This window comes from Schistocerca americana, chromosome 5 (assembly GCF_021461395.2).
Source record: "Schistocerca americana isolate TAMUIC-IGC-003095 chromosome 5, iqSchAmer2.1, whole genome shotgun sequence".
NCBI lineage: Eukaryota > Metazoa > Arthropoda > Insecta > Orthoptera > Acrididae > Schistocerca > Schistocerca americana.
In genome coordinates, this window is record NC_060123.1 from 282,867,767 (window position 1) to 282,895,764 (window position 27,998).

General features: G+C 40.6%; 1 protein-coding gene across 2 annotated transcripts in view; it reads left to right on the forward strand.

Annotated features, from left to right (window-relative positions):
* Window positions 1-27,998, forward strand: part of LOC124615596 (murinoglobulin-1-like) — a 283,543-nt gene that overhangs the window by 117,485 nt on the left and 138,060 nt on the right. For both annotated transcript variants that reach the window (XM_047143583.1, XM_047143584.1), the window contains 4 exons: window positions 3,548-3,620; window positions 8,258-8,429; window positions 15,691-15,919; window positions 19,769-19,974. In XM_047143583.1, coding sequence (XP_046999539.1) covers window positions 3,548-3,620; window positions 8,258-8,429; window positions 15,691-15,919; window positions 19,769-19,974 — 680 coding nt within the window. The remainder of the gene's footprint in view (window positions 1-3,547; window positions 3,621-8,257; window positions 8,430-15,690; window positions 15,920-19,768; window positions 19,975-27,998) is intronic.

Here is a 27,998-nt window from a genome sequence, read left to right on the forward strand (position 1 = left end):
TGGTTGCAGGTTTCTGACATGCATTATGGGGTGGAGAATTGTAGGACTCCTCTTGGTAGGTCAAAGGTGCTCCACGCACAGAAAGCAACCTCTTTGTTAGTAGTGGAATGCGCTTGGGGACTGAACATTGACTCTGGCTGTGAAATTATCTGGACAAGAGTAACAGTCCTAGTTGAACTCAAGTTAACCTCCAGATGTTTCTACCAGCCACCCGATTCCACAGTAACTGTTGTAGAATTGTTCAAAGAAAGTTTGCACTCAGTAACACAGAAGTACCCCTATCATGCAATATTAGTTGGAGGCAACTTTAATCTACTGAGTATAGACTGATACATACAGAGAATCTTATAGAGTAGTTCTGAGCATGTTTCCCAAAAACTGCCTTCAGCAGCTAGGCTGGCAACCCACATATAATGGAAATATTTTAGATGTTGTAGCTATAAACGGGCTTGACCTTATTGTAAGTGTCAGTATAGCAGCAGGGATTAGTTATCATTGTGTTATCATAATGACGTAGGTTACTAAAAAAGTTAATGAAACCATCAAAGAAGGTTAGGGGCGTATTTATACTGGAAGGAGCAATAAGCAGTTGTTAGCATCATTCTTAGACTATGAATGGACATGATGTAGTTCCAATTTAATGGGCATACAGGAATTATGGACAAAGTTAAAACTGATTATAAATAGCATTAAGGAGAAGTAAGTGCTGAGTAGCTGGATTAAATATGGAAAAGACCAGCAGTGGTTTAATAACAAAATCTGGAAAATTTTGGGAAAGCAGAGATTGTTGCACTCTTGATAGAAAATGGAAAGTGGAAATATCAACAGGCAAAAGTTAGTAGAAATTTATGCACCAATAAAAATATCAATGCACAAAGCATACTACTTCCATCATCATAGTTTAGTGAAAGATCTTGCAGAAAATCGGAAAATTCTTGTCCTATGTAAAATCACTAAGTAGGTCAATGGCTTCTCTCCAGTTGCTGTTGACAAGTTTGGTGTGGCAGCAGAAGACAGCAAAAGGAAAGCTGAAGTTTTAAATTTCACATTGAAGAAGTCGTTCATGAAGGAGGTTCATACAGACATACTGTCATTTGACTGTCATGCAGGTTCATGTATGAAGGATGTAAGAATAGTAGGCACCCATGGCATAGAGAAACAACTGAGAAAACTAAATCACCACGTCTGGATGGAAATCCAATTTAGTTTTACAGGGTACTCTGCAGCAAGTAAGTGTACTTGGCTTACATTTATCACAAATTCCTCACCCAACTTGAACTCCCAAATGATTAAAAAAAGTGCAGTTGACTCCTGTGTACAAGAGGGTAAAAGAATTGACCCAAAAATGACAGACCAATATCCTTAACATTGGTTTGCTGCAGAATTCCTGGGCTTATTTGATGTTCGAATGTAATAAATTTCCTTGAGATGGAAAAGCTTTTTCCCCGATGTCAGCACAGATTTAGAAAGCATCGCTTGTGTGAAACTCATCTTGTACTTTTTGTACATGATATCCTGCAAACCATGGGTGAAGGGCAATAGGCAGATTCCATGTTTCTAGATATCCAGAAAGCATCTGCTACAGAACCCTACAGCAGACTGTTAATGAATCTCCAAGTATATGGAGTAGATTCTCAGATACGTGCATGGCTTGAAGACTTATTGAGTAATAGATCCTGCTATGTTGAGCTCCAGGATGAGAGTTATCAGAGACAAGGTTATTGTCAAGAGTGCCTCAGGAAAGTGGAATAGGACTAGTCTTATTCTGTATATACATAAATGTATTGAAACAAAGGGAGAGCAGTAATCTGTGACTCTTTGCTCAGCACATGGTAGTATACAGGAATGTACCATTGTTGAGTGACTGTAGAAGGATACAGCATAACTTTTTTTTAGACATAATTTGTATTTGGTTTGATAAATGGCAGCTTGCTCTAAATTTAGAAAAAATGTAAAATGATGTAGGAAAACCAGTTCTTTGAAGTTCGTATGCTATATTAGTGGTGTGCTGCTTGATGCAGTCATGTTGATCAAAGATCTAGGCATGATGTTGTAAGGTGATGTGAAGTGGAATGATCACATAAGGATAGTCATAGGAAAGGTCAATGGTTGATGTCCATTTATTTTGAGAATTTTGGGAAGTGTAGCTCATCTGTAAGGGACTCCATGTGTAGAATGCTAGTTCTACCCATTCTTGAGTACTGCTGGAGTGTTTGGGATACCAACCAGATCTGATCAATGGAAGGCATCAAAGTAATTCAGAGGTGTGCTTCTAGATTTGTTACTATTAGTTTCAGTCAACAAGCAAGTATTACAGAGGAACTCAGTTTGGAACCCCTGGAGGAAAAACAACAATCTTTTCATGAAACACTGTTGAAAACATATAGAGAATAGGCATTTGCAGCTGACTGAAGATCAGTTCTGTTGCCACCAATATAAATTTCGTGTAAGGACTGCAAAGTCAAGATAAGAGAAATTAGGGCTTGTATAAAGACGTATAGACAGTCATTTGTCTCTCGCTCTTATTGTGAGTGGAACAGGAAAGGGAATGACTTGTAGTGGTACATGCTGCCCTTTGCCATGTACCACATGGTGGCTTTCAGAGCGTGTATGTAGATGTAGATATATACATAGTAATTTTTAACACTAAACTCTGAAATCAAACTCTTGTCCTATATTATTTACACATGGATTCTGAAGGCAACAGGTATTCATTGAACAAGTTTAAGTGTAAAATAAAATTTTCACTCTGCAGTGAAGTGTTTGCTGATATGAAACTTTCTGGTCGATTAAAACTGTGTTCCGGATTGAGACTCGAACTCGGGACCTTTGCCTTTCGCAGGCATATGCTCTACTGACTGAGCTACCCAAGTGTGGCACATGATCTGTTTCACAGCTTTACTTCCTACAGTACCTCATCTTTTACCTTCTAAACTTTACAAAGCTTTCCTGCGAATCTTGCAAGATGCACTCCTGGAAAAAGGATATTGCAGAGAAATGGCTTAGCCACAACCTAGGAATGTTTGCAGAATGAGATGAGTGTGCACTGCTATGAAACTTCTCAGCAAGTCAGAACTGTGTGTTGGACTGAGACTCAAGCTCTGGACTGTTGACTTTTGTAGGCAAGTGCTCTACTAACTGTGGCTAAGCTGTTTTCTCCACAATATCCTTTCTTCCAGGAGTGCTAGTCTTGCATGGCTTGCAGGAGAGCTTCTGTGAAGCGTAGATGGTAGGAGATGAGGTACTGGTAGAAATAAAGCTGTGAGGATGGGTTGTGAATGGTGTTGGGTAGCTCAGTCAGTAGAGCACTTGCCCACAGAAGCCAAAAATCCCGAGCTAGAATCTTGATCCAGCACACAGTTTTAATCGGCCAGGAAGTATCAAGTGAAAGTGTAGGTTAACTGTACTGTATGTAATTTCTTCAGAAATTCATATTCTGTCATTGGATCACAAAATTCCCTTTTAAGTTAGACTAGGAAGAACCAACTTCTTCAATAATTGTGATGCATTTAAAGTTTTTTAACACATTAAAAATTCAATGTTACAGGAGTTTGGTGCTGTTGTGCTTAGTGACCTGACATTGGAAACACGACCATGCTACACCCCAAGTTTATCTCCAGGTGGGCATTCAAACATATGTCTTATTTTGCTTTCTCAAAAGTCATTTCTGTGAAGAACATGTTTGAATAATGTGTTCCCTTATTCACAAGAAGAAATAAGAGAGAAAGTTAGAATTGTCATGAAATTTATTATTATTGCAGAAGTTTAGTAGCTTTTTAACTTAACTTTGTTTTCTTCATTAAATGCGTCATGAAATCTCTGTTATCGGCTTAGTAAATTCAGGGTATGTTGCATTTCCTACTTATATGATGATTTCCAGGTGCTAGTTTATAATATGTACATGATGTTTTAAATAAATTGTTGCAGACATATTTTTCTTTCACACAATGCTTTGAGTTATCATATTATTTACAACCTTCTGACACAGCGTAATTACAACTTCAGTTCATTCCTACATATCTGATACTTCATGCATGACTTGACGCTCTCTGTACTCCTCTCCCACCAACTGCAGAGAGCATAAAAGAACAAAGATAATATGTACAGGAAAGAGAATATGACACTGACAAAGTAATTATTTTACAACAGTCTTTCCTTCCATTAATTTTAAAGTTTAAATAACAGTGTTAATGAAAATAACCTCAAGTGTAATTGGATAGTAGAAAAATTTCCAAATGAATAAATTGCATGATAAATAATCAAGTTTTATTTTTTATTTTTTTTTATTTTTATTTTTTTGAGAAGTGACAAAATTAGTATTATTTATGTTCAGTTTCTGTTCAAAAGCATATACCTTACATAAACACCCATAAACATTCTATTTCTGTCTTTTAAACTATGAACCACTTCTCCAAATTGATATTGCAGATTGATCCTTACTGCATCACATAGTGAATTTATAGGTCATATCATGTTGTTTAGTAAATGGTGACAGTTTAACATTCTTGACTTTCATTGTAGAATTTATTCAATTCACAATTACACCATATCAAAATGTATTCATATGGTAATTTAAAAATGAACTTCTTGAAGTAATGGTCCACCATGCATTTGTAAGGTATATGTGGTTATACTCGTAATTATTGAGTCATACATGAAATTCAATATCCCATACTCTAGCATAATGCTCCTTTAATTTTGTGAACAGTTCCCAATACAGAAATGGTGTTCCAAGTTCCTGAATGGAACCGATGGAATTTTGGTAAATCTAACTGGGAGAACTATACTGCTTAGCTAGAGTTTAACATTCAATGGATTCCTCCAAAAGCAGAAAATTATGGGCAATTTGTGGGCCTGCTATTATCCATTGCCAGAAAGCATGTCCCCAGGGGCTATTGGAAAACATACACTCCTGGATAGAGCCAGGAATGCACTGACCTCTATAACGAATACCTGGAGAATGCCGACCCAGGCGTCACTGATGTTGCAATGTTTCCACTCAGCTCGCTGAGGAAAACGGCACACACTAATGAATTAAATGAGTTTCAAACTTTCCAGTACAAAGGCATGGCACTTACTGTCAAAACTGGATGTGCCTTCAATCAAAACAGTACACAATAGTGATGATATAAGTCCCAATGATGTTGCCAACAGAATTTTGAAACTTACACGTAGAATGCCAGAGATAGACAAGAAGAAAACAAGAGAAATCAGAGCAGAACTGAACAGCATCAAAGGAAGAAAGCGTGAAACTGACACCTCAAAGAATTTTGAGACATACAAGATCTCCATGCCCATTAAGGACACAAAACAGGGAAAGCCGCAGGCATTGACCCCATATACCCAGAATTTTTGAAGCATTGTGGCCTCAATGCCCTACAGTGGATGACAGAATTCTTCAACAACATGTTACAGACTGGAAGGTTGCCAGTCCTTTTTAAGAGAACCAAAACCATAGCAATCCTAAAGCTGGGAAAGACAGGAAAGCACCTCGAAGACTACAGACCCATAGCTCTCCTGAGTGTCTACTATAAATTTCTCAAGAGGTTCATTCTTAACAGAATAAAACCCACTATTGAGGAGAAAATACAAGCTGAACAGGCTGACGTTAGACCTAAAAGGAGCTGGAGTGACCAGGTACTAGCAGTAACCACACATACCAAAAGGAGCTTTAAAGAACAGAAAAAATCCACAGCTGTATTTATTGATCTGTCATCTGTGTATGACACAGTATGGAGACAAGGAATGCTGCTGAAATTCCTATGCACCATACATTGTAGAAAGCTGGCATGCTACTTAACAACATGTTGGCAAATAGACATATCGAAATGCACCTTAATGGCAAGGAAAGCCGCAACTACCGACTCAATGACGGCCTTCCCCAGGGATCAGTTCTTTCAACTCTGCTCTTCAGTATATACATATCTGACTACCAAACACCCACTCTAAAAAGTTCATTTATGCTGACAACATATGTTTAATTAGCCAATCTGTTGATTTTGAGACATCAGAAACTACTCTTGAAAATGACCTGAAAAAGGTGGATGAATATTTCCAAGTATGGCGATTTAAACCCAACACTTTGAAGACAGAGCTACCCTGGTTTCACCTAAACAACAAACATGCCCAATATGCACCCAGAATCGCTTTCAGAAACCTAATGTTCATAGAAAACCTGCAACCAAAATACCTGGGAGTAACGCTTGACCTTCAGAGCCCACCTGGAGAAGACAGCCTGCAAAATAAAAACTAGAAATAACATAATACAAAAACTGACAGGAAATAGCTGGGGAACAAATGTGATAATTCTCAGGATGTCAGCCCTTGCTCTTGTCTATTTAGCAGCAGACTACTGCAGCTTCACATGGTTAAATAGTGCCCATACAAGAGAAGTAGATACTCAACTCAATAATACTATGAGGCTGATATCAGGAACCATCAAGCCAACACCAACCCAATGGCTCCCTGTTCTGTCCAACATCCATCCTCCACACTTACAAAGACAGCTAGCACTGAAAAAAGAGTGGCAAAAATGCTTAGACAACCGTCAACTTCCTATCCACTGAGACCAAGAATGGTCTTTCTCCAGCCCAGACTCAAATAATCTAATCAAAGATCCAAGCCAATGCCCTGTTGGATTTGAGCTACCAAGGAGATCCTGGACATCACTCAACTGGTTCCAAACAGGGCATGGAAATTGTCACTACTAGAGGCGTAAATGGGGCATGGTTGATATACCTAACTGCGACTGTGGGCACAACAAACAGATACTGCAGTACATTGCCACTGAATGCCCTATAAGGAAATTCCAAGGTGCCTTCCAGGACCTTCATTTGCTTAAGGGAGAAGCTACCGCCTGGCTGAAAGGACTGTACATCAGTCTTTGAGCAATACAGTAATGCTCACTACATGGTCATCTTATGGAATTATACATCACTTATTATTTTATTCTATGTGACTTGATATTATATACATTTGTCATTATCAGTATTTTATCTTATAATCAGTATGTACTGTACATATATCTTTTATCTCAAAATGTACCAGATGCAATCGGATACTGTATTACTGATGTAATTTGATGCTGTATTTAAAGTCTTTTTAAAAAAGAAGGTGGAGTTTACACAGTCTCACCTCACTAACATGTTGTGCAGATGCAATTGCGAGAGAATTCTGAAACAGTGGTTTATTATGCTATTAAGTGAGGAGCTGAGAAAAAGTAATGCCACCATCTTATGAGAAAGCATATCCTTGGTACCAAACAAATGTGTACCGACTTTACTTATGTTGTTCTAAAAACTATAGCATTTCTCATTTCACCAGCTATTGATGGCACTTAAAAATTACGTTCTTTCATTGAAAACATGTGTAGTTAGTAGAATAACATGGTAGAAATGAAGTTTTCCATAATTACCGTATGGAAAAATAGTCTCTTTGTGGTGTGCTATCATTTGCCAAAATCTCATGTTGATATCTCAAACCATTTATGAAATATGAGGAATGTTGTGAATATTTCATTCTGGCTTTATTCCTGGCATGGTGCAATCACAAATGAGTGTGCTGCATCAGATCAGTTTTCTTGAGATTGGTGACAGATAGAGACCACCAACCAAGTCTAAAGAAAACTTAAATATGTTAATTTCATACTCAGCACATATTATGTAATATGCATGAGTCCTAAAATCGAAGCGACTCCTATTTTTCATTGTAAGCGTTTTCGAATTTCGTGTGGTGTCTTACTTCAATGTTAGTATCACAATAACTGTGACCATTAATGAAATGATGGGCACATTATAATGAACCTGACATATAAAGCTACAAGTAAGCCAAAAATAGTTTCTACAAAATTGTTTGAGAAAGATTGGAGGACGTTCAGGTTGATTCTATCATTGCCAACAGGCCAAAAGGTGGCTAACGCTTGTCTGCCTCCCCTTCTGACAAAATAAGTGAACATACCCAGCTCTTTGGATGAAAACTGGTCACTGAGCATCGTCCACTATATCCTGTGGGGCATATACCACAGGGGCCTTATATAGACCTACAATAATTATTTTCCCTCAACTGTAGTTAATTTCTACTAGTTCTATTATACCCTCTATACTGAAAGTACATACATCTCTTGCATTGTAGTTACTATCTCTCACAGAAAAGATTGCCGATGCACCACCTCACTCTAGTATTCCTCTTATAGATGACTGCTTCATCTGTATTATTGTGACTGTTTTCACCCTGTAATCACTATTCATTCTGTTTTTAGATGGAGCTCCAAGATTTCTATCAGAGGCCTCCATAGCATTTTTCATGACTGACAAATCTTCAAACCGAGACTATGAAGCCTCTGTGGGATATAATGAGCATGCTGTTGAGCCTGCAGTGGACGTACGATCATTTTTTCCTGAAACTTGGTTATGGGAAATATTCCATGTGGGGTAAGTTGAAAGTTGGTTATGTGTTCTGTACTTCATTTTCACAACATAGTATAATATGATATGACTCATTTTACAGGTTATTGACACAATTAATTTTTAACTATGGATGTGTTTTGCAATAGTTTTTATACTTACTGTATTAATTGGAACCAAAATTACTTCCTTTCATCACTCAGGCAAAATAAAGGGAATGTCTACATAACATCAACAATTGCAGAATAATATCCCAGAATCTGCCAACCAATTAAATAAAATGAAAAACACATTCAGTATATAATGCAGTAATAGTTATAAAAAAATCTGAATGCACTGGTATTAATATTTTTCTGAAAATAAACTACAATCAGAAACAAAATACTAACATTCTAACTGTCAATAAGCATCTTGTTATTGAATGTATTCTGAAGTGGACTGGGAATTTCATACATTTACCTACTTCACAAAAATAAATGAACTCGTAAATTGATTTTGGGAAATAGCTAAAATGAATGGAAATTTGTACGGGCTACATTAGCTCTACATACATCTGTATGCACACAAATACAGCATATGACCACAGAATTTCTTCTGTAATTGTATAAAGCCACAATTAGAGGACCAGCATTTGAAGCTGACTGCTGAACTATTTTACTGCTGCCAAGACACGTTGCACGTAAGGACCACGAAGATAAGGTATGAGAAAATAGGGCTCATACAGAGGTATATAGACAGTTGTTTCTCCCTCATTCTACCTGCGAGTGGTACAAGGAAGGAAATAACAAGTAGTGGTACAGGGTACGCTCCACCACACACAATATCTATGCAGATGTAGATGCAGATGTAAATTAAAGTGATCTTACACGTAATCCTTAATACAGTCCACAAATACATAACTCATGTGTATACCAGGCAGTCAGTTCATAAGGCCTTTGTGATTGACCAGTTTTGTTCTGTACCCTGCTTATAATGAAGGAAAATAAAGTGATTGTACTTTGCTGTCCGCCCCGATAGCTGAGTGGTCAGCTTGACGGATTGCCGTCCTACGGGCCCAGGTTTGATTCCCGGCTGGGTCAGAGATTTTCTCCGCTCAGGGACTGGGTGTTGCGTTGTCTTCATCATCATTTCATCCCCATCTGGCGTGCAGGTCACCCAGTGTGGTGTCGAATGTAATAAGACCTGCACCAAGCCGGCCAGACCTGCCCCGCAAGGGGCCTCCTGGCCAATGATGCCAAATGCTCATTTCATTTCCATTGTACTTTGCTCAGAATTGCTTTATAATTAAAATCATAATGGGTAAGTTAATCATTAACATCACCCGACTCATCTGATATCTCTACATATGATGTAGTATTTGCTTACGTTCATCATGTGTTTATAATCGTGTAGTGGCTGTCCAGTTCAAAAATGGTTCAAATGGCTCTGAGGACTATGGGACTTAACTTCTGAGGTCATCAGTCCCCTAGAACATAGAACTACTCAAACCTAACTAACCTAAGGACATCACACACATCCATGCCTGAGGCAGGATTCGAACCTGCAACCGTAGCGGTGACGTGGTTCCAGACTCAAGCACCTAGAACTGCTCGGCCACCCCGGTTGGCCCCTGTCCAGTTCATCATTCCCATTGTCTCACAAGATGGATCTCATGTACCTTCATTGAACTGTGTCAGTGTATTCATCCTATATCGGCACCATGTACTGTACAAAAAATCTACTTGTGTGTTCTAGCCATTCAGGTCATGTCAACAGATAGCTTTACATTATGAATTCTACAATTGCCATTGCATCACTTGTTCTGCAACATAATGGGAAATAATATATTAATTCCAGGACACAAAATTTAAATTGTTAGAAATCTAAAACAGCATTAATAACCCAACAGTTATTCTTGCAACTGTCTCCTGTTTCACAATTTTCCAAGAGCGTGATGAAAGGATGTCACCAAATGAAACATCTATGGTTAAAATCTTACATCAAACCACAAACATTTCCATTATACCACACTGATTTAACCATTTATTCTGTAGAAATCCTCTACATATTCCCACTCCATACAACTACTGAGTTTCTTGTAAACTTCTTGACTGCAAGGCTCTGAGCACTTTTATGAAAAGAATTGGATGCACATCACCATGTGGATTTAGTTTTTGAGTAGTTAACTTAGTGGCCTTAGCCAACACAGCCATCACAATCGCACTCCATGCTATTTCCTGAATGACTTCCTACACCTCCTCTTTTCTTATCAATATTTTCAATCGTACTTCTACTAGTTTTTGAGTAGTTAACTTAATGGCCTTAGCCAACACAGCCACCACAATCACACTCCCTGCTATTTCCTGAATGACTTCCTGCATCTCCTCTTTTCTTATCAATATTTTGAACCCTACTTCTACAACTACATAAACTATGCTGTATTTCTTGCCACTTTGCTACCTTCTTGATACAGTCCTTGTTTCTCTAGATATTACATGCTCCATGAGGTGCACATTTGCCTTGGATTTTTATCATTTGGGGGACATTTATCCAATGAGATAATGCTTGTATAATAATTATTTAAGTAAAAAAAAAAAAAAAAAAGGTTTTTGAGATGTTTTTCAAATGGACTGAAAAGTAAAAAAAAAGTATTTTCTCCTAGCTCCATACAGATTGCTAACCCCATATAGATAGTACTGAAAACATGTGCTTCTGAATTTTTAATAGCTATGACAATACTTGTAAAATTTAAAATGACAAATGTGGAGCACATGTAACTGATAATTCATGCATGAATAGTTCACCTAAGTCACTAACTGTTTTATTGCACTGCAAATGGTCTACATCTACATCTACATTTATACTCCGCAAGCCACCCAATGGTGTGTGGCGGAGGGCACTTTACATGCCACTGTCATTACCTCCCTTTTCTGTTCCAGTAGCGTATGGTTCGCGGGAAGAACAACTGTCTGAAAGCCTACGTGCGTGCTCGAATCTCTCTAATTTTACATTCGTGATCTCCTCAGGAGGTATAAGTAGGGGGAAGCAATATATTCGATACCTTATCCAGAAATGCACCCTCTCGAAAACTGGCGAGCAAGCTACACCGAGATGCAGAGCACCTCTCTTGCAGAGTCTGCCACTTGAGTTTGCTAAACATCTCCGTAACGCTATCACGGCTACCAAATAACCCTGTGACGAAACACACCGCTTTTCTTTGGATCTTCTCTATCTCCTCCGTCAACCGCATCTGGTACGGATCCCACACTGATGACTGCAAGTGTTTTGTAAGCCACCTCCTTTGTTGATGGACTACATTTTCTAAGGACTCTCCCAATGAATCTCAACCTGGTACCCACCTTACCAACAATTAATTTTATATGATCATTCCACTTCAAATCGTTCCGCATGCATACTCCCAGATATTTTACAGAAGTAACTGCTACCAGTGTTTGTCCCGCTATCATATAATCATACAATAAAGGATCCTTCTTTCTATGTATTCACAATACATTACATTTGTCTACGTTAAGGGTCAGTTGCCACTCCCTGCACCAAGTGCCTATCCGCTGCAGATCTTCCTGCATTTCGCTACAATTTTCTAATGCTGCAACTTCTCTGTATACTACAGCATCATCTGCGAAAAGCCACATGGAACTTCCGACACTATCTACTAGGTCATTTATATATATTGTGAAAAGCAATGGTCCCATAACACTCCCCTGTGGCACGCCAGAGGTTACTTTAACGTCTGTAGACATCTCTCCATTGATAAAAACATGCTGTGTTCTGTTTGCTAAAAATTCTTCAATCCAGCCACACAGCTGGTATGATATTCCGTAGGCTCTTACTTTGGTTATTAGGTGACAGTGCAGAACTGTATCGAACGCCTTCTGGAAGTCAAGGAAAATAGCATCTACCTGGGAGCCTGTATCTAATATTTTCTGGGTCTCATGAACAAATAAAGTGAGTTGGGTCTCACACGATCGCTGTTTCTGGAATCCATGTTGATTCCTACAGAGTACATTCTGGGTTTCCAAGAACGACATGATATTCGAGCAAAAAACATGTTCTAAAATTCTACAACAGATCGACGTCAGAGATATTGGTCTATAGTTTTGCGCATCTGCTCGACGACTCTTCTTGAAGACTGGAACTACCTATGCTCTTTTCCAATCATTTGGAACCCTCTGTTCTTCTACAGACTTGCGGTACACAGCTGTTAGAAGGGGGGCAAGTTCTTTCGCGTACTCTGTGTAGAATCAAATTGGTATCCCGTCAGGTCCAGTGAACTTTCCTCTGTCGAGTGATTCCAGTTGCTTTTCTATTCCTTGTACACTTATTTCGGTGTCAGCCATTTTTTCGTTTGTGTGAGGATTTACAGAAGGAACTGCAGTGCGGTCTTCCTCTGTGAAACAGCTTTGGAAAAAGGTGTTTAGTATTTCAGCTTTATGCGTGTCATCCTCTGTTTCAATACCATCATCATCCCAGAGTGTCAGGACATGCTGTTTTGAGCCACTTACTGATTTAACGTAAGACCAGAACTTCCTAGGATTTTCTGTCAAGTTGGTACATAGAATTTTACTTTCGAATTCACTGAACGCTACACACATAGCCCTCCTTACGTTAACTTTGAAATCGTTTAGCTTCTGTTTGTCTGAGAGGTTTTGGCTGCGTTGAAACTTGGAGTGAAGCTCTCTTTGCTTTTGCAGTAGTTTCCTAACTTTGTTGTTGAACCACGGTGGGTTTTTCCCGTCCCTCACAGTTTTACTCGGCATGTACCTGTCTAAAACGCATTTTACGGTTGCCTTGAACTTTTTCCATAAACACTCAACATTGTCAGTGTCGGAACAGAAATTTTCGTTTTGATCTGTTAGGTAGTCTGAAGTCTGCCTTCTATTACACTTGCTAAACAGATAAACCTTCCTCCCTTTTTTTATATTCCTATTAACTTCCATATTCAGGGATGCTGCAATGGCCTTATCATCACTGATTCCCTGTTCTGCGCTTACAGAGTCGAAAAGTTCGGGTCTGTTTGTTATCAGTAGGTCCAAGATGTTATTTCCATGAGTCGCTTCTCTGTTTAATTGCTCCAGGTAATTTTCGGGTAGTGCACTCAGCATAATGTCACTCGATGCTCTGTCCCTACCACCCGTCCTAAACATCTGAGTGTCCCAATCTATATCTGGTAAATTGAAATCTCCACCTAAGACTATAACATGTTGAGAAAATTTATGTGAAATGTATTCCAAATTTTCTCTCAGTTGTTCTGCCACTAATACTGCTGAGTCGGGAGGTCGGCAAAAGGACCCAATTATTAACCTAGCTCGGTTGTTGAGTGTAACCTCCACCCATAATAATTCACAGGAACTATCCACTTCTACTTCACTACAGGATAAACTACTACTAACAGTGACAAACGCACCACCACCAGTCGCATGCAATCTATCCTTTCTAAACACCGTCTGTGCCTTTGTAAAAATTTCAGCAGAATTTATCTCTGGCTTCAGCCAGCTTCCTGTACCGATAACGATTTCAGCTTCAGTGCTTTCTATCAGCACTTGAAGTTCCAGTACTTTACCAATGCAGCTTTGACAGTTTACAATTACAATACTGATTGCTGCTTGGTCCCTGCATGTCCTGACTTTGCCCTGCACCCTTTGAAGCTGTTGCCCTTTCTGTACTTGCCCGAGGCCATCTAACCTAAAAAACCGCCCAGTCCATGCCACACAACCCCTGCTACCCGTGTAGCTGCTTGCTGCGTGTAGTGGACTCCTGACCTATCCAGCGGAACCTGAAACCCCACCACCCTATAGCGCAAGTCGAGGAATCTGCAGCCCACACGGTCGCAGAACCGTCTCAGCCTCTGATTCAGACCCTCCACTCGGCTCTGTACCAATGGTCCGCAGTCAGTCCTATCAATGATGCTGCAGACGGTGAGCTCTGCTTTCATCCCACTAGCGAGACTGGCAGTCTTCACCAAATCAGATAGCCGCCAGAAGCCAGAGAGGATTTCCTCCGATCCATAGCGACACACATCATTGGTGCCGACATGAGTGACCACCTGCAGATGGGTGCACCCTGTACCCTTCATGGCATCCGGAAGGACCCATTCCACATCTGGAATGACTCCCCCCGGTATACACACAGAGTGCACATTGGTTTTCTTCCCCTCTCTTGCTGCCATATCACTAAGGGGCCCCATTACGCGCCTAACGTTGGAGCTCCCATCTACCAGTAAGCCCATCCTCTGCGACCGCCCGGATCTTGCAGACTGAGGGGCAACCTCTGGAACAGGACAAGCAGCCATGTCCGGCCAAAGATCAGTATGAACTATTGTGCAATTTTTCTCAATGAAAGCAACTCTCTGCACACATGACTGTCTATTGCATGTGCCTCATGATTTTCATTTCAAATTGTTCAAGTATTGTCATAGCCAAAAAAAATTCACAAGCAAAAATTTTCTATGCAGGGTTAGGAACTTATATGGGGCTAGGAGAAATTACTTTGACGTTTTAGTCCAGATTAAAGATGTCACAGGGCTGCCACAGGCTACTAAAATGCCACTATTTGCAACTATTTTTTAGCAAAGGTGACTATTGTGGCTATTTTTAATGAGAAGTGCCAAAAATGCAGCTATTTTGGAGAACCAGGCGACTATTTTTTTCCATAATGTTCATTGTTTTTATTCAAGGATAATGTTTGTGTATAGTTCATTTCTGCCTAGACATGACTTTGCAAAGTTTCATACTACTTTGGGTGATGACATCATCTTGTAATGTCTTTGGCTGGATAACTTACACACAGTGATCTCTGATATTAGAGATCACTGTTAATATGCCACATTTCGCCTGTTACATAAAGTGGCCACACAGCCACCATGCTTACCAAGTACCAATCACTGCATGGACTGTTTCCCTATTCCTGCCATCTTTTGCAAGGGTTGAGGTTAGATGGAAAATATAAAACAGAACTTTGCTTATGTGGTTATGTACAGTACGTATTGTATGTGTTATATAAAGCAAATTTGGAAGCAGGTAACGTGAGAAGTTCTGACATAAGCTCTGATACAAAAGAGAGACAAAAACAGGAAGTTTGATAAAATTGTAGAAAACTGAATGGAATGAACAAGATACATGATGGGTGAATTGGAACATGAGCAACAAACAAAACCACTAGGATGATTTCTTATCTAAATAATTTTTAACAGTTGTTTTTGTAGTAATGTACTTGAATGAAAATACATGTTATTTGGTTTTGTATATGTAGAACTAATACTTAATTACATTTGTATATTCTCGTATTGCAGGAATGATGGTGTTCGGTCTGTTAAGCGGCAACTTCCTCATACCATCACTGAGTGGACCAGCAATGTTGTTTGTCTTTCTCCTGACAAAGGAATTGGAGTTGCTCCAACAACAAATATTACTACCTTCCAGCCATTTTTTCTTGATTATATCGTACCTTACTCTGCTAAACGTGGTGAGATAGTAGTTCTCAAAGCCGTTCTTTTCAACTTCCTTTCATATAGCATTCCAGTAAGTATACTCTTGGCTCTTTTATTTTGCCTACATTCTAAATCTTGCACAATATATGTATGACAATATTATGAAAAGGGTAGTTGCTACTCACTATACGACAGAGATGCTGAGTCGCAGATAGACACACACACACAAATGACCATAGTCGCTGGCAGCTGCAGCCAGACTAGTAGTCTGGCTTCAGCTGCCAGAGACTGTGCTTGTGTGTGTGTGTGTGTGTGTGTGTGTGTGTGTGTGTGTGTGTGTCTAGCTTATTTTGTGACAGTCTTTTTTTTTTTTTTTTTGTGCCTATCAGTGACTCGGTGTCTCCACTATATGGTAAGTAGCAACTATTCCTTACATAATATTGTTACAATCCATCCTGGAATTCCCATCGTTTGAGACTATATTTATAGCTTGTTATGAATGTTATTGATTTTGTTTAATAATCCATCTTTACTTTTCATTTTATAACTTATCTTCTGGGTCTGTAGCTTGTACAACATCATAATATGACATCTTCTTTATACTTTTGACAAAATTAGTAGGAAACTGTTTATTTTTTGCTGCTTACGTAAGTTTGTGACAAGCTTGTTTTGGAATATGTGCCATTATCAGCTGGTCATCTAGACGGAGTGATGTCCACAAATAATTTTGGAACATAAGTTCTTTCATGTTCTATGTTGTTAACATATTCACATGTTTACTTTGTCTAGGTAAAGTGGGATCCATAAATTTTTTATGTACTATGTTGTTAACATAGGTCTCACATTTCCTTTCTATAGAAATGTTTTGTTATTTTCTGACAGTTGCAAAATGACAGATTGTTCCAATAATGCTGTATGTTTATGAAAAACATAAAGCATCATTAGAATGATCTGTTATTTGCTTTCAGATTGTATGAAAAACATGAAACATCATGGGAACAATCTGTCATTTTACAGCTGTCAAAAAGCAGCACAAAATTTCTAAATAAAGGCAATAAGTGACCTGTGTTAACAACTTAAATTCCAATACTTTATGTATGTCAGTCATCTGATGAACAATTGATAATGGCACATATCCTGAAATAAACTTGTCATAAATTTATTTAATCAACAAGAAATAAACAATTTGCAGCTAATTTTGTCAAAAGTTTAAAGAAGATTTCATTTTTTTCTCAAACATCTACCATCTTTGACTAAAGCAGTCTCTCTTTGACCTCCTAGTTTCTTATTACAAAGTGATCCTCTCTTAGCCTGGATTCTTAGCGATCTGACACCCCGTTCCCCACACCTACCCTCTCTCCATGGCCTGTGCCCTGTCCAACCTCCATCAATCAAGACCTCAACATCTCTCTCCTTCCTGTAGAGGAAAACTGTGGTTTCAAAAGCCAGGAGTCCTTCTATCTAATGTCATGTTTTGCAATGGAGTCAGCTGTATTATGCAATGTGTGTGTCTGTGTGTGTGTGTGTGTGTGTGTGTGTGTGTGTGTGTGTGTGTGTGTGTTTACTAGTGGGGAGCAGAAGCAAATGAGGCAATTTTCATGTGGCAAAAAAGATTCCTTTATTAATCTTGTACAGAGTACAGCATTACTTATGGCCGATGTCCAGCAGATAGGATGGACACTGAACCCATGTCATGGGCAGTGGTGTGCAGTTATGATTCTGACCACAGCATGTCTTGGAGTGAAGCTTTCTTGCTGGACAAGTAGCCCTCCAGCAACTGACACTAAATCAATGCTGACAATGCAGACATATCTCATGGCACACAATGGGTGGATGTTAGTGATGGCCTGCCCAGGAGTGGCTGCCAGTAAAGGTGGTATAATCCAGAGGACAAACAGGGTCCCCAGTGTCAAGCTGGTAGCATCAGCCGACAGCAGTTGCTAAGCGGGCAGTGGCTAGTAAGCTCCTAGTTCGACCCTCAGGCCCCAACAGTGCTAGATGCACGACTGTATGGGAATCTTTCTTGTTGAATGATGTTGACTGATGTTGATGACAGCCCCAGCAGATGGTAACTGAACAATGGTGGTTTCTCAGGCTCGTTGGTAGTAGCCAACTTTTCAGTGGTTCCCAATTCAATGGCCTTTTCTTGCTGGGCATGTGGTATTCATATGAGGTGGAATCCAAAATCTTGAGGACTGGTGCTGCCATCTGGAAAGTAGGAGTAGTAGATCTTTGCACCACTAGGTGCCAAGAGCTGCATATCTGATGAGTCAGTGTGTGGAGTGGCATTCAGCTGGGAGGATGTGTTGCGTGTCCACAGTGATTTCTGTAATACTCTGTGTTTGGTGTGTGGTAATTTTATGATGGATCCACAAACAGAACAGTGCATTTGAATAAAATTCTGTGCAAATCTTGGGAAATGTGCTACAGAGACCATTGCAATGATTCAACAAGTGTTTGGGGGACAGAGCATGAGCTGTACGCTTGTGTTTGAGTGGCTCTCCAAGACCCAAAAAAGTGAGACAGGTGAAGACCAAAGCGAAGAGCATGATCATTATTTTCTTTCATACCAAGGGAATTGTGCACAAAGAATTCATCCCACCCTACCAAACAGTGATGTTTTGCGATGGCTCCATGAAAACATGCGGCGACAATGGCCCAAACTTTGGTGTCGAGGGAACTGGCTGCTGCATTACAACAATGCACCCTGTCACACATCCTTGGTCACCAGTACCTTTTTGGAAAAAAAAACAATGCAGCGGGTGTACCCCACCCAGATTTGGCACCTTGCAACTTGGCGCTATTCCCAAAACTGAAACTCAACTTGAAAGGCCGTTGGTTCAACACTCTAGAAAGGATTCAAGAAGCATCACTGGCAATGATAAACACCCTCAAAGAACAAGACTTCCAGAAAATGTTTGACCAGTGGCAGAAGTGCTGGGACCGGTGTGTACATGTGGATGGGAACTACTTCGAGGGTGATGGCGACCGTTAGTCCAAAGGTAATGTTTTCAACAGATGGCAGCAACAGTACTGAAAATTTTGGATAGCACATCGTGCATGCCCTGACCCGGGCTTTTTGTGTATACTTTTCAGGTATCACATAATCACCTTATTCCATTGGTGAAGTGTCATCTTTGATTTCAGTAAAACTGCTGGTTGCTGAATGATGGTCTTACCAATCTACTGGAGCCAAAACAGGGTGGCATAATGCTGATACAGCTGCTTATAGCAGTCTGTGGCAGTTGTGTGGTCATCAGGTGGAGACCTGTAAGAATTGCCTAGCAGTGTTACAGGTTGCAATGGCTGAACTTGTAGTATAATTCTGGAGATGACTTCACTTACAGTGGTGTCTTTTACAAAATACCCTTAAGAAATCCAGCACTATTAGTTCCATTTACATAAAAGGTTTAGCATGCAGTACCAGTACCATTTCTGCTTTTCTTAATCTTGTAATTTTTATTTTTTAGTAATAATAATAATAATAATAATAATTATTATTATTATTAATGTTATTGTTGTAATTATGTTTATTTCTTTCCCTGGATAACATATGTAATTGCAACATAATGGTGAAACACTTTTATATGCCATAGTCTCTGTAGGGGTTGGATATATGATTGATTTCTATTTGGGAACTTCTTTGCGATTTTTTGAGTTTAATGTGCAATGTTAAATTTTCATAATTTTCTGACTTTGATTAATTCTCTTCATCTGTCCTTCAATTTTATTACTATTTCTTACTCTTAATATTATTAACAAATGAAGCATATGACATTACTACTTTGCTCCTTTACATTTCTATATTTGATTCAATCTTACCACAATTTTTTATGAAAATATTAATCTTAATGAAAATATTTGGTTCTGTACTGCATAAAATGAATAATAATGTGTTGCTTCCCCATTAACCATTAAAATAAGATCTGTTTGTTTCCAGATAAAACTGCAGGTCTCTCATACCAATGATGTTGAGTTATTATCCAATAGTTCAGTGACTGGTTCTTGTATAAATGCACGTAGCACTTTCACACATGAATATCGGATTCGAGCAAGTAATATTGGCTATCTAAATATTACAGTCACTGCGGAAACAGATCCCACATATCCAGAAATGTGTGGACCAGAATTCTTGTTCAACAGAAGGTAATCAAGCAACAAGCAGTTTTTCTTTTACTACCAGGTTACACACTTCCTCAGTGGAAATAAGTTACAATAATTAGTGACTCCAGGACAAATTTCTTTGAGAACAGTTTACAATAGATGACTAGGGATGAAATTTACAATGAATGACACACTAATATAAAATTTAGTCTCTTCCATGATAAATTCATATCATTATTTGAAAACAGCATTCCACATAAACTAATCAGAGAGAACATTAAACATTCTTATAAAAGACTGTGGGCCACTAGAGGGATTAAAATATCTTGTGAAAGGAAAAGGGAAACTTATCTGTGGTAAAAAGAGGTAGAGATTCTGTAGTCGTTGCTTATTGCAAAAACTGTTCAAAATTACTAAGAAATGTTATTAAATATCAAGGAACATATGTATTATGTCAGAAATCAGTAATTATGACAACAGACTTAAGGTTGTATGGAATGTAGTGAAAAGAGATAGCCGGCCGAAGAGGCCGTGCGGTTAAAGGCGCTGCAGTCTGGAACCGCAAGACCGCTACGGTCGCAGGTTCGAATCCTGCCTTGGGCATGGATGTTTGTGATGTCCTTAGGTTTAACTAGTTCTAAGTTCTAGGGGACTAATGACCTCAGAAGTTGAGTCCCATAGTGCTCAGAGCCATTTGAAAAGAGATAGAGCACAATCAGCCACAGAACAGGATAACATCACTAATGAGATGAATGGAAGGGCCATAAATAATGAGTCATAGGTAGCAAATATATTTAATAATCATTTCTTAAGTATAGTAGAAAGTACTGGGACAAATAGTTCGAGAGAACAATCACAGCAGTATGTTGAAAAAGAAACACTCATAGAATTCAGTCAAATGAATGTTTCACCAGCTTCTCCTTCTGAAACAAAGAATATTATACATTCTCTCAAAAATAAAAACTCGTCTGGTTTGATGGTGTTGTCAATGGAGCACTAAAAATTTGTTTCCATATTATAAGTCATGTCTTATCTGAAATATGTAATGCATCACTAACTCAAGGCATTTTTCTGGAGAGACTGAAGTATGGCATTGTCATATTCCAACATAAGAAAGGTAATAAGAGTGATATGAACAACTACTAACCTGTTTCATCACTGATACCATTTTACAAATTTTTTGAGAAAGTGATGTATCTAGAATAGTATCTCACCTGAACAACAATAACATCCTCAGAAAATCACAGGTTGGAGTCCAGAAGAGTTGTTGTACTGAGAATGCTATTTACATGTTCACTCACCAAATTGTACAACCATTAAATAATAAAATAGCACTAAGTGATATTTTTGGTGCATTATCTAAAACATTTGACTGTGTGAATCATAATACTCTCCTAGATAAATTGAGTATTATGGAACTTGTTGTGGCGTAACAAGACAGCTACGCCACACTGAAGTAGCCGAAAGGCACGTGTAATCTCAAGTAGGCTAGATAGAGGTCTGAAACAGGATACTTATTAATGTTATAAAGAAAAGTATGTAGCTGCTGGAATACTTAACTTTTAATTTTTCCTTGTTGTATACATCGTTCTTGATGAGACATTTCATAAGATACTATCATACTATGTAAGTCTAATGGCGCCTTGCTAGGTCGTAGCCATTGACTTAGCTGAAGGCTATTCTAACTGTCTCTCGGCAAATGAGAGAAAGGCTTCGTCAGTGTAGTCACTAGCAAAGTCGTCGTACAACTGGGGCGAGTGCTAGTCCGTATCTTGAGACCTGCCTTGTGGTGGCGCTCGGTCTGCGATCACACAGTGGTGACACGCGGGTCCGACATGTACTAAGGGACCGCGGCCGATTGAAAGCTACCACCTAGCAAGTGTGGTGTCTGGCAGTGACACCACATTCCTCCCCCGCAAATCGGCGAACGGTCGTGTTATAAGGCTTCCGCCCGCCGTGGGGAGGACCCCATGTTGACGTATGCGATGAGGTGGGGAGCCTAACAACAGGCGTGGCTGTGCCACCCGCACCCGGCCATTCGGTCCGAGGGGAGCTAGGAAACGCCTTAAAACCTAGTCCAGGGTGCACGTCAACATGCGGTGTATGCGCCCGTAAAGAGACAGGAGGGGCCGAAGGGTCGACCTCCATTGCGTCGGGGTATCCGACGCGCGAAGACGCCATGTGGTCCGGAGCGGGCAAGAGTTCCATGGCGGAGGACAGCTGGTCACGGGAAGCGATCGGCGGCGCGTGACCCAGGGAGGCGCTTGGCGGCTGCAGCGAAGCGTTGAATGCGGGTGGCGGCGGCGGGAGAACAGGCGGTGGCGGCGGCGGCGGCGGCGCGTCGCCAGGGGGCAAAATGGAAGGCATTGTCGGTAGCACCTGGGGATGAGGCGAGCCAGCAGATGGGTCCCCAGGGCGCTGACCGGACGGCACCGTCGCTGAAAGCAGACGGGGAGCGGCAGAACCTGTGCGACGACAGAGGCGCAGCTGATTGAGATGCCGACGCACCTCACCAGAGGCCCACAAAACCAAATACATCGCGCGGACGAGGCAGCGAAGAATGCGCCCTGCGAGCCAACGCCGTGAACCTCGATAGTTGCGATAGAATACAACGTCGCCTGGAGCAAAAGCAGAAGTCTGCCGCTGCACTGGAACCTGATGCGGCGGATGCAGCTAAGACATCAAGGTTCGATGGGGACGACCGTGGAGCAATTCAGCCGGCGAGCGACCATCTCGGGGCTGAGAGCGATACGATGACAAAAAGAGCAAAAACGCGTCCTCCCGAGAATGCGACTCTTTCACCTTCAACATCTGTGACTTGAAAGTCCGGACCAATCGTTCAGCGGCACCGTTTGACTGAGGCGAAAATGGCGCGGATGTCAGATGTTGAATACCATTGGCCTGGCAGAATGACTTAAATTCTGCGGACATGAATTGTGGGCCATTGTCGGAAACAATAGCCTGCGGAAGACATTCAATGCAAAAGATAGCAGACAACGCTTGGATGGTGGCAGAGGACGTCGTGGAAGACATCCGGACAACAAAAGGAAAATTACTGAAGGCATCTACCAGAACCAACCATCGAGCATTCCAGAATGGACCAGCAAAATCGATGTGCAAGCGTTGCCAAGGGGAAGTGGCTTTTGGCCATGCAAAGACTTTCCGCGGCGGTGCGGATTGTTGTTTGGCACACGCCATGCAAGAAGAACACATATTCGTAATCGCAGCATCGATTCCGAACCAAGTACAGTGCTGACGAGCAAGTTGTTTCGTTCGCACTAAACCCCAATGTCCTTGGTGAAGAAGCCGTAAAACAGAGGACTGTAACGAACGTGGGACCACGACTCGGGACTGATGATTATCAGAACGCAACAACAAAACACCACGTCGTACAAAAAGTCTCTCCCGGTGAGCAAAAAATCGGCGAACCAACGGATCCTCGATCCGAGACTTTGACAAAGGCCATTGCGTAGTAACAAAATGCAAAACGGTAGTAAGGACAGGGTCAGCAGCTGTGGCTGTAGCTACATGACGAAAATCAATCGGAAACGATTTGACCACTTCATCGGTTTCCGAATCAATGAACATGCAAGCAAGTTTGGAAGAATCGAGTGCTCTATCCTCAGCAACAGGCAAACGGGACAACGCATCGGCGTTTCCGTGCTTAGCAGTGGACCGATACAAGATATCGTAGCGGTACTGCGAGAGGAAAATAGACCAGCGAATGAATTTCTGCGCTGTACGCGGAGGTACAGGCTTGTTCGGATGAAAAAGCGATGTCAAAGGTTTGTGGTCTGTGATGATGCTAAAGTGATGACCATACAAGAAATCATGGAACTCAGTAACACCAAACACGAGAGCCAAAGCTTCTTTCTCTATCTGTGAATAATTTCTTTGCGCAGACGAGAGCAATTTTGACGCAAAGGCAATAGGGCGATCATGCGATCCATCTTTGTGCGCAAGCACAGCACCGATCCCGAAATCCGATGCATCTACCATCAACAAAAGGGGTTTCTGGGGATCGAATGGCATAAGGCAAGTATTTGAAAGCAACGCCGATTTCAACTGGCAAAAGGCGCGTTCGCATTCCGTCGTCCAGACGAACGGAACACCTGTACGGCGTAAGCGATGAAGCAGAGTTGAAATAGAGGCATTGCGCACATTCAATCACACCTTGTGATTCTAAATCGTGTAATGTTCATGCGACCTCATCACGCAATGCGTGGGGAACATTGCGCGCTCTGAAAAATTTCGGTTGCGCGTTTACTTTCAGTTCCAAATGTGCTTCATAGTTCTTAGCGCAACCAAGGCCCGGTGCAAATATGTCTGCAAATTCTTCACATAGACGAGAAACACTGTCTGAAGGCACAGTCTGATTCACTGATAGGACCTGATTTACTATAGACAAGTTAAACAACTGAAATAAATCTAAACCAAACAAGTTCACTGCAGTAGAAGAACAAAGAACGTAAAATGACACAAGTTTTGTTTGTCCCTTTTATGTTGCAAGAAGAGTGCACTGTCCTAACACAGGGATCGGCTGTCCTGAATATGTAGTGAGCTTAACAGTTGCGGCACGCAACGGAGGTTTGCCCAGTTGTTTGTACGTGTCGTGATTGAGCAATGAAACTGCAGCTCCGGTATCGAGCTGGAATGGTATGACCTTGCCATTAAAGTCCAAATCTACAAAATGTTTATTGTCCTGCTGACGACAAGAGCGACTGTCTTGTGCAATTTGAACTGATACAGGTACAGCAACACTTGCTAATTGACGTGATTTCCGGCGACGTAGATGCACAGTATTTGTGGGACGAACACAGTCACTGTTAGAAAGAGTGCCACTGGGCGGAGTGGAATTAACTACATGAATGTCCATGGGCGAAGGTTCACGAGCCTGAGTATTCTTGGTTCGATTCCGGCGTGAAGCAAAGGGCCTGGAATGGTTGTGATTGTCTGATCTGAGCTTTTTCTGGCAAACACTTTGAACATGTCCTTTCTTATTACAGAAAATGCAAATAGCTTGGCGTGACGGGCAATTGTCACGCGAATGTCTAGTAGCACACCGCGGGCATGATTTCACTGCAGCTGTATGCTGGCACGGCACACCTGGTTTAGAGAGTGGCAGCAGCTGCGCGGACGTGCGCGAGGGCAGTTTACCGGGCCGCGCAGTGCGCCCGGCGGGCCGGTTAATGTTACACACGGCTGGCGAAGTTGCAAATGATTCCAGAGCAAAGTCAAGCGTGTCTTGTCTGTCTAAAATGTCTATCACTTGTTGAAGGGAGGGATTAACGAGTTTCAAAATTTGCTTCCGTATACGAACATCAGAAACGTTCTGTGCAATTGCATCACGTACCATTGTATCTGAATAAGGGAGTCCACATTCACACTCAAAAGCACAATCCCTTGTAAGGCCTTGCAATGTTGCTACCCACTCCCTATTAGTTTGACCGGCCGTACGTTTTGTACGAAAGAAAGCATACCTTTTTGCAACTACATTAACTGTTTCTTTGAAATAGGCATCCAATGCCGACAAAATTTCTTCGTAGGATAGAGTTGCTACGTCGCGTCGGGGAAATAATTTCACTATCACACGGTACATTTGCACCCCTACACACACCAATAAATGAGGCTGCCGCTCGTTACCTTGAATTCTGTAGGCGGCGAGATGAAATCCAAATTGGCGTGACCACTCGGTCCATGTCTCGTGGGTTGGGTCAAATTTGAGAAACGGCGGTGCAACTGCATGTTGTGGCTGCGGTAGCGGTGAAGCAGCGGCTGCCACATCGGTTTGAATGGCACGCTGACCCTGGACGAGCTGTCCAAGGGCATCCAATAACGCCTGCGTCTGCTGATTCTGCAAGCGATAAAATTCGGACAGTACATCAGGAGATTGTGGCGAAGCCATGACCCAAGTAAATCAATCAAAGAGAAAGAAGGCGGTTTGTACGTTGCCAGAAAGTAAAGCAATACAAACGCGAAATCCGCTGTTAATCCTCGTCGTCATTTGTTGTGGTGTAACAAGACAGCTACGCCACACTGAAGTAGCCGAAAGGCACGCGTAATCTCAAGTAGGCTAGATAGAGGTCTGAAACAGGATACTTATTAATGTTATAAAGAAAAGTATGTAGCTGCTGGAATACTTAACTTTTAATTTTTCCTTGTTGTATACATCGTTCTTGATGAGACATTTCATAAGATACTATCAAACTATGTAAGGCTAATGGCGCCTTGCTAGGTCGTAGCCATTGACTTAGCTGAAGGCTATTCTAACTGTCTCTCAGCAAATGAGAGAAAGGCTTCGTCAGTGTAGTCGCTAGCAAAGTCGTCGTACGACTGGGGCGAGTGCTAGTCCGTATCTTGAGACCTGCCTTGTGGTGGCACTCGGTCTGCGATCACACAGTGGCGACACGCGGGTCCGACATGTACTAAGGGACCGCGGCCGATTTAAAGCTACCACCTAGCAAGTGTGGTGTCTGGCGGTGACACCACAGAACTGATGGTATAGCCATCCAGTGGATACTGTCATATCTAACCAAAAGAATGCAGAAAGTTGTATTTGGTAATTCAACTAATGTAGTCTGAGGACATTATTCTGACTGGGGAGAAATCGCATATGGGCTTCCCCAAGACCAAATCTTAGGTTCACTGTTGTTCCTCATGTATGTAAATGATCCTTCGTCTAATATACAACAATCAGAATCACCTCTTTTCACAGATGACTCAATCCAAGTATACACACAGAAACAAAATAAATAGTAAGCATTGTTCTTAAAAGTATCATTTACTGGATTTTTGCAAATGGTCTCACCCCAATTTTAGAAAAGACACAACATATTGATTTCTGCAGGGGCACTACACCAATGATAAAGTAACACATGGTGAGGAAATAATAAATGGGGTGGAAAACTAAAAATTCTTAGGTGTTCATACTGATGAAAATTTAAACTGGAAAAAGCACATAAACAACTTTGTTCAACCACATTTGTACTTAGGATCATTGCAAATCTTGGGGAGAAACGAATCAGTAAGTTGACATGTTTTGCATATTTTCATTCAATAATGTTGAATGGAATAACTTTCTGGGGTAACTCATCTTTACAAAAGAAAGTCTTCATTCTCAAAAACTGCTTTAATAGTAATATGTGGTTCACACCAACAATCATCTTGTAACCATCCGTTTAAAGAGTTGGATGCTCTGACTATTGCTTCACAGTATATTTACCCTCTTGTGAGGTTTGTTGTAAATACTCCACTGCAGTTCAAAAGGAACAGTGATGTACATAATTGCAATACCAGAAGGAAAAATGACATTCATTACACCACATTAAGGTTACCTTTAGCAAAAAATGGATGCACAATGCTGAACAAAAATTGTTGATAACTTACCAGGGATATAAAATGTCTGACGCATATCAAAGGGAAATTCGAAAACAAACTGAAAACGTATCCCCTTGGCAACTCTTTCTATTCTGCAGAAGAATTTCTATTATTATTATTATTATGTTTAAAAAGTGGTGTTGGGAATTACTGTCTTACATCTGTTGATAGCTAAAGAAACATCCTTTATAAATGTTCAGCATATAGCCATGTTTAAAATTTCATTGTGATGTGTATGTAAAATGACTTTTTCCATATCATTACAACTCATCATGTGAATCATCCATGGAATATGCAACTAACTAAGTAACTTTAACAGTCAGAGTCAAATTTCAAATTAATATTTCTGTGGCTATACAGTAGTAGTCATTAAGATTTTCAGTGGCCCGTGGTATGTCTTGGCCTGGCTGCATCCTTATATGTCAAGTGACATACATGTGAGTCTCCTTGTAGAAGACACACACAACATCTACTTGTAGGAGCTTTGCATGTATGTCACTTGATACACACAGTATTCAGAAATTCCAATTACAAACTTCTACAAGTACATAATATTTTGAATAGGAACCCATGTCTATAAATGAACCATTCCTATTCTACGGTGGTTTCAATTTGGATGTTTAACTCATCCACGTCTGCTTGAAACATCACAAAATATTCATTTATCACTTAAGCACATTGGTTTGTAT